General features: G+C 46.0%; 1 protein-coding gene across 1 annotated transcript in view; it reads left to right on the forward strand.

Moving 5' to 3' along the window:
• PPP1R13B (protein phosphatase 1 regulatory subunit 13B) overlaps positions 1 to 12,075 on the forward strand; it is an 85,052-nt gene that overhangs the window by 38,850 nt on the left and 34,127 nt on the right. The window contains exons 2-3 of the mRNA XM_080668898.1: positions 1,680 to 1,827; positions 9,079 to 9,198. Of these exons, the coding sequence (XP_080525024.1) occupies positions 1,680 to 1,827; positions 9,079 to 9,198 (268 nt within the window). The remainder of the gene's footprint in view (positions 1 to 1,679; positions 1,828 to 9,078; positions 9,199 to 12,075) is intronic.

Genomic DNA, 12,075 nt, shown 5'->3' on the forward strand with positions numbered 1-12,075 from the left:
TTCATTGTTGAGAGAAAGATGTTTAATCGCAAAACTTAGAAATTTAGGGCTCTTCTAAGAAAAAAGAATTTTAAGATGAGAATTTGGGGACAAATGCCGATTTTATTGTTGATTTTGATCAAAGATTATCTACAAATGTTTATAATGCTGTCTGATAAAGAAAATCTTTGATTTAAATTATACTTATTACAATAATATAAATTATTACAAAGAGTAATGTTCTTTTTTAAAAAAAATTCTCTTCTTGCCGAAACCGGTTTGGCTTGGTGGATAGAGCGTCGGCCTGCGGACTGAAGGGTCCCGGGTTCGATTCCGGTCAAGGGCATGTGCCTTGGTTGCGGGCACATCCCCGGTGGGGAGTGTGCGGGAGGCAGCTGATCGATGTTTCTAGCTCTCTATCCCTCTCCCTTCCTCTCTGTAAAAAATCAATAAAGTATATTTAAAAAAAAAAATTCTCTTCCGACATGATTTCTTCAGATCTTAGATCAAAGTGGTAGGATTTTTCTTTTTAATCCTCAGCCGAGGATATTTTCCCATTGATTTTTAGAGAGAGTGGAAGAGAGAGGGAAAGAGAGAGAAACATCCATGTGAGAGAAACACATCGATTGGTTGACTCCTGCACACGGCCCAGGCTGGAAGGAGCCAGCAACCAAGGACATGCCCTTGACCAGAATCGAACCCGTGAGCCCTTCAGTCCGCAGGCTGACACTATCCACGGAGCCAAACCGGCTAGGGCAGTGGTCGGCAAACTCATTAGTCAGCAGAGCGGCAAACGTTTGCCGACCACTGGGCTAGGGCAAAGTGGTAGGATTTTTTAAAGATAAAAAATGCTAGAAAGTTTTAATTGTTTCAAATACATTGTAATGTATTTTTATATTTAAGGGCACTGGCATTTCTTTTACTGTGATACATTAATATCTCAACCAATTTTTAAAAATAAATTGGATTTTTGGTCTTTTTATTATAACTTAGGAGTCCTTTATATATTGAAGAGATTAGCTTTCTGTTTGTAATATGAGTTGCAAATATTTCCCCCCATTTTGTCTTTTTTGCTTTGTGAAAGATTCTTATATTTAATTACTTGACTAGATCATTTTCGAAATGGTGTCTGTTTTTTGAGTCATGGTTGGAGAGGGCTTATGTACTTACTCCAAGGTTATAAAAAAAGGAATCTGCCCCACTTATCGTAGAACGTTCATATCTTTATGATTTACGTTCACATGTTGGTCGGTTAGGAACCGGTGCTGGTCGGCGATGTGCAGGCTGGGTCCTCTGTGGCAGGCAGGTGGTTAGGAGCTCGTACGCCATTCATTGTGTCGTCTTGTCCCTGCTCGACTGAGACGCCGCCTTCACCCTCCACCACCCCGGTGTCTGGGCCCCGTCCGTTTGGGTGCGGGGGCTGGGTGGTTCTGACACTGGTGATGTCCGGTAGTGCTGTTCCCTTCTAATACTCTTCTCTTTGGAACGTTGCTGCTGTTTGTACATTTTAATTTTGCTACATGAACTTGAGAATCTGTTGATGTAGTTCCAAAAACCGATCCTGTAGGCATTTTGGTGGGGATGGGAGTGGGGGGTAGAGATGGGTGGAGTGGCTGTGGGGAGTTGCTTTCAATTTCAGATTAATCTCTTTATGATAATGACTCTAAGTTGTAGCTTTGACGTAATCTTTTCTCTTACAGATGATATTAACCGTGTTCTTGAGCAACAATGAACAGATTTTGACGGAAGTTCCTATAACGCCAGAAACAACGTGTCGAGATGTCGTGGAGTTTTGCAAGGAACCTGGAGAAGGCAGTTGCCACTTGGCTGAAGTGTGGAGGGGAAATGGTATGTGTGAGGCCCTAAGATCGCCAAGGACCTCAGACTCAATGTTCGTCAACTGCACAGTATTGTTTCTGGTTCCAGCTTTCTGTGGTAATAAGGAGCTGGGTGACTGAAATAAAAGCAGTATTGTATTACGGGGGGATGGGGTCTTACAAACGCTGTTCATACAAAGGTGTTCTGTGACTTGACCCTTGCTGCGGACACCCGAAGCAAGCAGGGCCGTGGTCCAGCTCTGTGACGTCTCTCCTGACCACTGCTGCCCTACAGTGTTGGGTTTGTTCCCTGCCGAGTGTTTCATCTACTTTTACTGAATATGACCTCATGAAGGCAGAACATCATTGTGTTTCCTGTGTATAATAGTGGGTCCTCCATACATGTTCATTGAAGTGAGATAGTAAATAAGTTCAAGGACCTTGTCCTCTAGTTGGGCAGTGTAGGTAATGTGATTGCTGAATACAGGAAGTTCTGCCAAATGATTTGGGCTCTCAGAGGAGGGATTGAATTTAGCTAGATTAGGATAGCCTAAGCGGCTGAGCGATGCGAAGGATGGAGGAGAGAAAAAGTGTGTGCTCCTGAGACCATTGAGAGAAGGGAGGCAGCGGGGGAGAGACTAGACTGGCTCGGGCAGAGGGCAGAGGGCAGAGGGCAGCCTGTATTCCGTCTGCGGCAGGAGGGGACCGCTGGGCGGTCTGCGTTGGAACTGGAGAGTGAGCACCTGGGACATTTGGGTTCAGGGTGGTGATGAGATGAGCATCCAAATGGAAGTGTTTAAAGGGCGCCTGGAGATAATGAGTGAAATCGTCCGTGGTGTTTTTTTTGCCCCACTTTTTAAAATTCGGGTGTAATTGACAACATATTTAGTTTCTGATGTACAACATGATACAATATTTGCATATATTGCAAAATGGTTGCCACCATACATCTACTTAACATCTATCACCATACACAATTATGGAATATTTTGGGGGAGATGAGAACTTTTAAGATCTACTCTCTTAGCAACTTTCAAATATGCAATAAAAAATATGGAACGCTCCATGAATCAGCGTGTTATCTTTGCACAAGGACCATGCTAATCGTCTCTGCACTGTTCCAATTTTAGTATACGTCTGCTGAAGTTAGCACTCTTTATTTCTGTTACAGTTGACATACAATATTTTATCAGTTTTAAGTGTATAACACAGTGATAAGACACTTTATAAAGTGATCAGCATAAGTCCGGTACCCACCTGGCAGCATACATAGCTATTACAGTGTTGTTGGCTCTATGCCCCATGCTGTGCTTGCCCTCCCTGTGACCGATTTATAACTGCCCGTCACCTTTTCACCCAGCCCCTCAGCCCCACCCCCAATGTGGCAACCATCCGTTTATCCTCTGTGTCTATGCGCTTGTTTCTGTTTTGTTTTTTCGATTCTACATATAAGTGAAATCATGTGGTATTTGTCTTTCTCTGTCTGACTTACTCACTTAGCATAATGTTCTCTAGGTACATCCATGTTGTCACAAATGGTGGGATTTATTTCTTCGTTATTGCTGAGCAATATCCTATTGTACACACACACCACATCATCCTACCCATTTGTCTGTCGGTGCACACCCAGGTTGCTTCCATATCCTGCTGTTGTAAACATGCTGCAGTGAACATAGGTGCGTGTATCCTTTCAAATCACTGCTTTTGCTTTCTTCAGGTAAATACCCAGAAGTGGAATGGCGGGGCATATGGTAGTTCTATTTTTAATTTTGGGGGAACCTCCCTACTGCTTTCCACAGTGACTGCAGCAGTTTGTGTTCCTGCCAGCGGTGCACGAGGGTTCCCTTTCTCCACCTCACCCTGTTGCTGGTTGTCTCTCTGATGGTAGCCTTTCTGACGGGTGAGGTAATAGCTCATCATAGTTTTGACTTGCACTTCCCTGATGGTTAGTGAGTGACATTGAGCATCTTTTAATGTGTCTGGCCATCTGTGTGTCCTATTTGGAGACATGTCTATCCAGGTCTTGTGCCCATTCTTTAATCATGCTGTTTGCTCTTTTGAGTTGTCTGACTTCTTCATCGCTTTTGGGTATTAACCCCCTATCAGATGTGTCCTCTGTAAACGTCTTCTCCCGTTTAGTAGGCTGCCTTTCTGTTTTGTTGATGGTTTTCTTCATGGTGCAAAAGCTTTTTCAGTTTGCTGTCGTCCTGTTTATCTTGGTTTTTGTTGTCTTTGCCCCAGGAGACATATCCAAAAAGAATTGCTAAGAGCGATGTCCACGAGTGTATTGCCTGTGGCTTCTTCTAGGAGTTTTATGCTTTCACTCTTACATTTGAGTCTTTAATCCATTTCGGGTTTGTTTGTATATGGTGTAAGGAAGTGGAGTCGTTTCTCTTTGTTGTTGTTGTTGCATTTATCTAATTTTCCCAGCACCATTTAATGAGGAGGCTGTCTTTACTCCAGAGCTTCCTTTATCATAGATTGAGTGACCATTCAAGCATGGGTCTGTCTCTGAGCTCTCTGTTCTGTCCCGTTGATCTGTTTGTCTGTTTGTGTGCAGTGTCATGCTGTTTTTATTATTATAACCTTGTAGTGTGGTTTAATAAAAGGTAGCGTGATACCTCCAACTTGGTTCTTCCTCAGTATTCTTTGGCTCTTTGGGGTCTTTTGTGGCTCCATATAAATGTTAGGGTTATTTGTTCTAGTTATGTGAACAATGCCATTGGTATTTTGGCAGGGATTACACTGACTCTGTAGATGGCCTTGGCTCATATGGACATTTTAATGATATTATTTTTTCCAGTGCATGAGCATGATATATCCTTCCATTTATTTGTGTCTTCTTCAGTTTCTTTCGTTAATATACTGTAGTTTCCAGAGTATAGCTACTTTACCTCCTTGGTTAGCTTTATTCCTAGGTGTTTTATTGTTTTGGTGCAATTGTAAATGGGATTTAAAAAAAATTCTTTCTGATTCATTATTAATGTATAAAAATGTAACCAATTTCTGAATATTAATTTTGTATCCTTGAACGCCCGAGGATACAAATTAGTTTATTATTCCTAATAGTTTTTTGGTGGAATCTTTAGGGTATTCTCTATATATTTATCATGTCATCTGCAAACTGTGATAGTTTCACTTCTTCCTCTCCACTTCGGATGCCTTTATTTCTTATCCAATTGCCTGGCTAGGACTCACAGTATTGCTACACTGAATGGAAGCGGTGAGATTGGGCACCCTCTCCTGTTCCTGAGCTTAGAGAAAACGCTTTCAGATTTTCAGCACTGAGTGTGTTACCTGTGGGTATGTCATGTGTGCCCTTTATATGTTGAGGTGTGTTCCCTCTGCTCCCATTTTGCTTAGAGATTTTATCATAAATGGATGTTAAATTTTGTCAAATGCTTTTTTTTTTTTTTTTTTTTGCATCTGTTGATGTGATCATATGATTTTTATCCTTCATTTTATTTATGTGGGAACCAGCCTTGCATCCCTGGAATAAATCCCACTTGATCATGGTGTGGAACCTTTTTAATGTATTGTTGAATTTGGATTGCTGATATTTTGTTGAGGATTTTTGCGTCTGAGTTCATCAGGGATATTGGCCTGGCTCCTAAAGTCCATTTGAAATCATAACCCGTGACTTTATCTCATCACGAATGAGGACGGTCACCTCGGAGTGCAGAGGGTCACAGCGTGCTACATTTGCCATGGCTGTTCTACATCTCCTCCCGTTGTCTAGAAGAATCCCTGGCACTCACCCTGCTTTGCTTGGCTAAGCTCTACTCTTTGCCTCGCATCCCTTCCTTGGATCTCGGAGGGTGTTAAATGCCCCTCCCCTGGGCTCCAGTACGGCCATGGGATTTATTAAAACATGACTAAGTGGCTTTCATAGCTCTCATTAGACTAAAATTCCAGGAGGTGGGAAGTTGTCTCTTCACCATGGTATCCACGGTGCCCTGCCTGCTACTCGTAACAGGCCCTTCGCAGACACTGGGGTCCCTGAGTGAAGTGGAGCAGCAAAGCGGGGTCTTGAGGCGATATGTCCGAGTAGGTGAGATGCAAAGGAAGGGAAGCTCTAGAACCAACAGCCTTTCTCCGTCTCTTTACCCTAGAGCAGCGGTTCTCAACCTTCCTAACGCCGCGACCCTTGAATACAGTTCCTCACGTTGTGGGGACCCCCAACCATAATATATTATTTTTGTTGCTACTTCATCACTGTAATTTTGCTACTGCTATGAATCGTCATGTAAATATCTGTGTTTTCCGATGGTCTCTGGCTCTACAGCGAACCGCTAGCAGGGTCGCCTAAGACCATCGGAAAACACAGATATTTACATGATGATTCATTAACAGTAGCAAAATCACAGTTATGAAGCAGCAACAAAAATAATATATTATGGTTGGGGGTCCCCACAATGTGAGGAACTGTATTCAAGGGTCGCGGCATTAGGAAGGTTGAGAACACTGCTCTAGAAGAACCTTTAAAGTAAGTTTTGGGCTTCAGAGAGCCCCTGCGTAAAAATCATTGCGTCTGTGACTCATGGCATGCCAGTGCAATCATTATGTCATAATGTCACCCAGTGTGGTTGCCGGTGCCCTTGGGAAGAAAACAGTTCTCGGTGGGCCTGTGCATTCGTTTGCCAGGATTGCCGTAGCACGGGACCACGGCCTGGGGCTTACCCAGCAGACACTTGCTTTCTCCGTCCTGGAGGCCAGAGGTCTAAGAGCAAGGGGTCAGCAAGCTTGGTTTCTCCTGAGGCCTCTCGCCCTGGCTTGTCAGTGGCCACCTTCTCCGTGTCTCTGTCCCGATCTCCTCCTAAGGACACCGGTCATACTGGAGTAGGGCCACCTTAATGGCTTCACTAACTTACTACCTCTTTAAAGGTTTTCTCTCCAAATGAGGTCATGTTCTGAGGCTCGGGGACTAGGACTTCAACATACGAACTCAGCCCGTGACAGTCCGTGAACTTGGCCGGTTTGTTACCCTGCTCTTGTGTGGTTCCTTCCCCACACAGAGTGTCCCCTCGCATGCAGACCAGGAGGGAAGGTGGACCCTTCGAGCTTCCTTTTGCGGGATTTCCTGGTTGGTTTGCTCTCTGCCCTATCCAAGCACGCCCCAGGCTCCCCTGAGGAGTGCCGTGTGTGTGGACGACGCGTGTCAGGCCGTGAGTTTCCACGTTGAAACACAACTACTGAAACTCCTTATGCAGATAAAGGGCGAGAAGCTTAGTGTGCTTTTCTTAAAACTAATCTTTTCTATAAATTTTGTTAATTCATAAAAGAAAACAATAGATTCTTATAGGCCTATATACCTGAGTGTTACTTATAAAGCTAAAACTATGAATAATTTTTACTTCTTTATTGTTCAGTTGGCGCTCGTTTTTTGCTGTAATGCCCACTCTGAGTTGAACTTGAGCTGCGCTTACCCAGGTTTCATTTTCAGCAGAGATGGGACCGTTTCTGTCCTTGCCCTTAAGTCTGCCGAGTGAGGCGAAGCTTGCTGCACACGCCGGAGGCGCAAGGCCACGGCACGGCGTGGTCCCGTCTCTGGGAGTGACAGGGTTTTCTTTTCTCTCTTTTTTAGAATTGTCCCCTTGTGCCTTTAAGAGCTAGCCCTATCCTCAGGACGGCCTCCTAAACCACAAGGGGGATCACTGTGTGTCCCGCCAGACTCCCCTGTTCCAGCTGAGCAGGAGCAGAGAGGCAGGGCTTCCTTCGAGGGGAACTAGAGCTTACCGGGGGCACCTTCCGCACCCCTGCGTGTGTGATGGGGTGCGCTCACCAAGTCCTTTCTCTTGGCTGAAAGTCAAGTTCTCAGACTGAGCAGAAGGGAGGAAAAACACTGTTCCGTTTCGTTCTGTCTCTCCCAGACCATTTCTACAAGCCTTGGGACTTGCTAGTATCCTTCCTCACACTTTCAAGCAAAGCAATAGTGGGAATATTTCAAGATTTCATTTTTCCCCCTTTAAATTGCGGTAAAATTCACATAATATAAAAATCATCATTTTAAAGTGTACAGTTGAGTGGTTTTTAGGACGTTCACATTGTGGTGCAGCCATCACCAAACTCTGCACCTCCCCTCCCCTTCCTCCTCCAGAGCCAGGCAGCCACTGTGTCACTCTCCGGCTCTGAGGATTTGACACTCCAGGTCCTCGTATAAGTGGGATCATACAGTATGTGGCCTCTTTCGTCTGGCTGCTTACGCTTAGAATAACGTTCTCAAGGTGCATCCATGTTGGAAGCCTGTATTAGCACTTCCTTCCTGGTGTGGCTGGGTGGTCACTGCTGTCTGATGGACCGCATCTTATCCATCCATCCTTAGCACTTCCTTCCTGGTGTGGCTGGTCACTGCTGTCTGATGGACCGCATCTTATCCATCCCTCCTTAGCACTTACTTCCTGGTGTGGCTGGGTGGTCACTGCTGTCTGATATGCCTCATCTTATCCATCCCTCCTTAGCACTTACTTCCTGGTGTGGCTGGGTGGTCACTGCTGTCTGACAGACCGCATCTTATCCATCCCTCCTTAGCACTTCCTTCCTGGTGTGGCTGGGTGGTCACTGCTGTCTGATATGCCTCATCTTATCCATCCCTCCTTAGCACTTCCTTCCTGGTGTGGCTGGGTGGTCACTGCTGTCTGACAGGCCGCATCTTATCCATCCCTCCTTAGCACTTCCTTCCTGGTGTGGCTGGGTGGTCACTGCTGTCTGACAGACCGCATCTTATCCATCCCTCCTTAGCACTTCCTTCCTGGTGTGGCTGGGTGGTCACTGCTGTCTGACAGGCCGCATCTTATCCATCCCCCTTCAGCTAATGGGCATTTGGGTGGTTTTCGCTTGGGCTCCTGTGAATGATGCTGTGGGAGCGGCGGTGCACAGTGCTCGTGGGGCTCACTGCATGGTGAGGCAGGTGCTGCTGCTCCTCGTACATCCGATCACCACGTGCAGCACTGTAATGAGTAACAGGTCCCACCGGTTTTTTGGTGCGGTCCTTTGGGGGGGGAGGCATACTACTTCATGACAAATATGGTGAAGGGCATTTCCCCCCCGTGGTGCCTGTTCAAGGTTGGAAAACTGCTTTTATGTTTACTTCTTGTGCTTATTAGTTACCTACATTATTGTCCATTCATATTCCTGCTTTATTTCATTGAAGTTAAAGTTTAGTGCTTGTAATATTCTTGAATTCTAATTCATGTGTATTTTTATTTAAATGTATCTTTATTTTTTGCTTTGGGTAGGAATTACTGTGTTTGTTTCTGAGATAAATGAGATGTGTTTTTTCCAGAGCGCCCCATACCCTTTGATCATATGATGTATGAGCATCTTCAGAAGTGGGGGCCGCGGAGGGAAGAAGTGAAATTTTTTCTTCGACATGAGGATTCCCCAGCCGAGAGCAGTGAACAAGGTAGATGAGTGCTTTCCCTCCCTTTGTTAATTTTTGCCATAAAATGTAATTTAAACTAGGAATAAGTGTTAAATAAATTACTTATGCTTGTTGCCCCTTCACTCAGTGTGAGAGGGGAGTTGGTGTCCGCACTCCTTGGCCTCTGTCACTGCCGGTCAGTTATTTCCCAGTCCAGGCGCCTCGCCCTGGCCTCCTTCTCAGGACCACAGCCCAGGAACGCACTCAGACATGCTGTTCAAAGGAATTGCCTTTGATAGATTCCAGATGGATCAAATATCTAGGGTTTAAGAGTAAATAAAACCATGAAAGGGTTAGAAAAATGCTGAGAAATATGTTTTATTTTTTATTTTTAAAGTGGACAGAACCTTTCTAAGTGTAACAATAAACCAAAAAGAAAAGACAAGCTGACTTACTGAAAAAGCAAAAGCTGTCTGTTTGGCAGTAACCACCTTAAGCAGTTTCAAAAGACAAACTATAAACTGGGAAATGAATGGCATTTACGTAGCTCCTTAGCAAAGGGCCGATTGGTGGTACATAAAGAGTTCCTAAAAATCGATACAAAAGACGAAATAAAATAAAACCCAGTAAAAAAATGAGCAGCATGTACAAACGTGCAGTTCTCAGGAAAGCAAGTGTCGTGGCCCTGGGGATGTGCAAAGATGTCCAGCTGCACTCCTCACTCAGCACTGTCACACCGGGGAAGACGGGGACACTCAGTGACCGTGCGGGGGCGCCGGGAGCAGGAGCTCCCCGTGTTGGTGGGCGTGCCGGTGACAGCTTCTGCAGAGGGCGGTTTGGTCACGTCTGCTCCGCTTACAAAAGCACAAGCCCCTTCACCGCGACCTCACTTTCGAGAGCGCGCCCTGAAGCTGCGCTGCACACGGAAGGGCGGTGGTGCATGGCCACTCGGGGGCACCGCCCACGGGAGCAGCCTGCATGCCTACGGGCCACCCAACAGTGGGCTGCTCGCTGCCGTGACTACAAGCCATGTGCCCGACCCAGGGCCTGGCCACACCACGAGGCCAAGCACCATGGGAAACAGTACGCACACGTGTTACCTCTGTGACAGAGACAGAGTCCTGTGTCCATGTTGGCTGTGCATGTCTGCGGTGTCTTTGGAAGGGAACGCCCTGGCCAGGTGGCTCAGGTAGTTGGCGTGTCACCCCATGCACGGTAGTTGGCGGGTTTGACTCCTGTCAGGTCGCAGACTTAGGGTGTGGATTTGATCCCCAGTCGGGGCGTGTACAGGAGGCAACCGATCAGTGTTTCTCTCTCTCTCCCTTCCTCTCTCTGTAAATAAAAATCAATTAAAACATGCCCTTGGGTGAAGATTACAAAAAAGAAGCAGCTGGGGATTGTTTATCGTTTACCTGTTTGTTCCTTTTGCATTTTGAACCATGGGAATATACTCCCTCTTTTAGAATTAAAATTGAACCAAAAAAGGGAATCTTTTGTTCTGAGAGTGTATAACCGCAGTGAAGAGACCCCAGCTTGCTGTCTGACAGTGACTGGGCCTGCTTCTGCTGTTTGAGAAAATCAACAGCAAAAGGACATCCTTCTGTGAAAAGATTTCTTTACGCAGGTTCTTCCTCTTCGTTGTATTTCACATGACAGGACACGGTGCCCGCTCTCTAAGAGCCTGTCACAGCGGGTTTGGAGGGCGCTATCTCTTCTGGGTTTCACTTCCCTGGCTGCGGGGCGTCCGGGGGCAGGAGACCACGGCTGCAGGCCTAGCTCTTCATCCCGTCTGCCTCAGACCAGAGCTGCTCCCGCAGGGATCTGCCAGCTCCGTGCAGTCCCACAGCCGTGCTCTCGTGCCCAGAATTCACACGCACCCTCTACCCGAGCCCCCCACGTCCGAGTGCCCTCCCTCCCTTAGCTTTCACTCTTACCACTGTAATATGTGTGCGTAACCCTGCATGTCCTGTGCTGCTGAGGCGAGGGGGAGGCCTCATTTCTCACCTTACGACGCTCAGAAGTGTTCGGGATACTGGAGAGAACTGTCTGGAGTCATCAGGAAAGTATATAGTTACAAAGTGATCCTCGATGAGTCTAGCGCCCACCTGATAGCACACCTGGTTATTACAACATTACTGACCATTCCCTGTGCCGTGACTGTTTCCTAACTGGCAGTTTGTGCTTCTTATCCCTCCACCTTTTCACCCAGGCCCCAGCCCCCTCCCACTGACAGCCCTCAGATTGTTCTGTGTCTGTGAGTCTGTTTCTGTTTTGTTTGTTTTGTTCTTTAGATTTCACATAAGTGAACTCATATGGTGTTGCCCAGCCGGTTTGGCTCAGAGGCTAGAGCGTCGGCCTGCAGACTGAAAGGGTCCGGGTTCAATTCCGGTCAGGGGCTCACGCCCAGGTTGCAGGCTTGATCACCATTTGGGGGCGTTCAGGAAGCAGCCGATCAGTGATTCTCTCTCATCATTGATTTTTCTATCTCTCCTTTCCTCTCTGAAATAAGTTAAAAAATATATATATTTTTAAAATCATATGGTATTAGTTTCTCTCTGTCTGACTTATTTCACTTAGAATAATACCCTCAAGGTCCATTCATGTTGTCGCAAATGATAGGATTTTATTCTCTTTATGGCTTAGTAATATTCCCCTGTATATATGTACCACATCTTCTCTATTCACTTGGCTGTCGATAGACCCTCGGGCTGCTTCCATAGCGTGGGTATTGTAAATAAAGCTGCAGCGAACAAAGAGGCGCCCGTGTTTTTTTGAATTAGTGTTTAGAGTTCTTTGGATAAACACCCAGAGGTAGAATTGCTGGGTTACAAGGTAGCTCTAGTTTTAACTTTTTGCATGAGGCACCTCCATGCTGTTCTCCACAGTGGTTGCCCAGTGCAGTCCCACCAGCAGGGCCCG

The sequence above is a fragment of the Plecotus auritus genome (genome assembly GCF_963455305.1).
Source record: "Plecotus auritus genome assembly, chromosome: 1".
NCBI lineage: Eukaryota > Metazoa > Chordata > Mammalia > Chiroptera > Vespertilionidae > Plecotus > Plecotus auritus.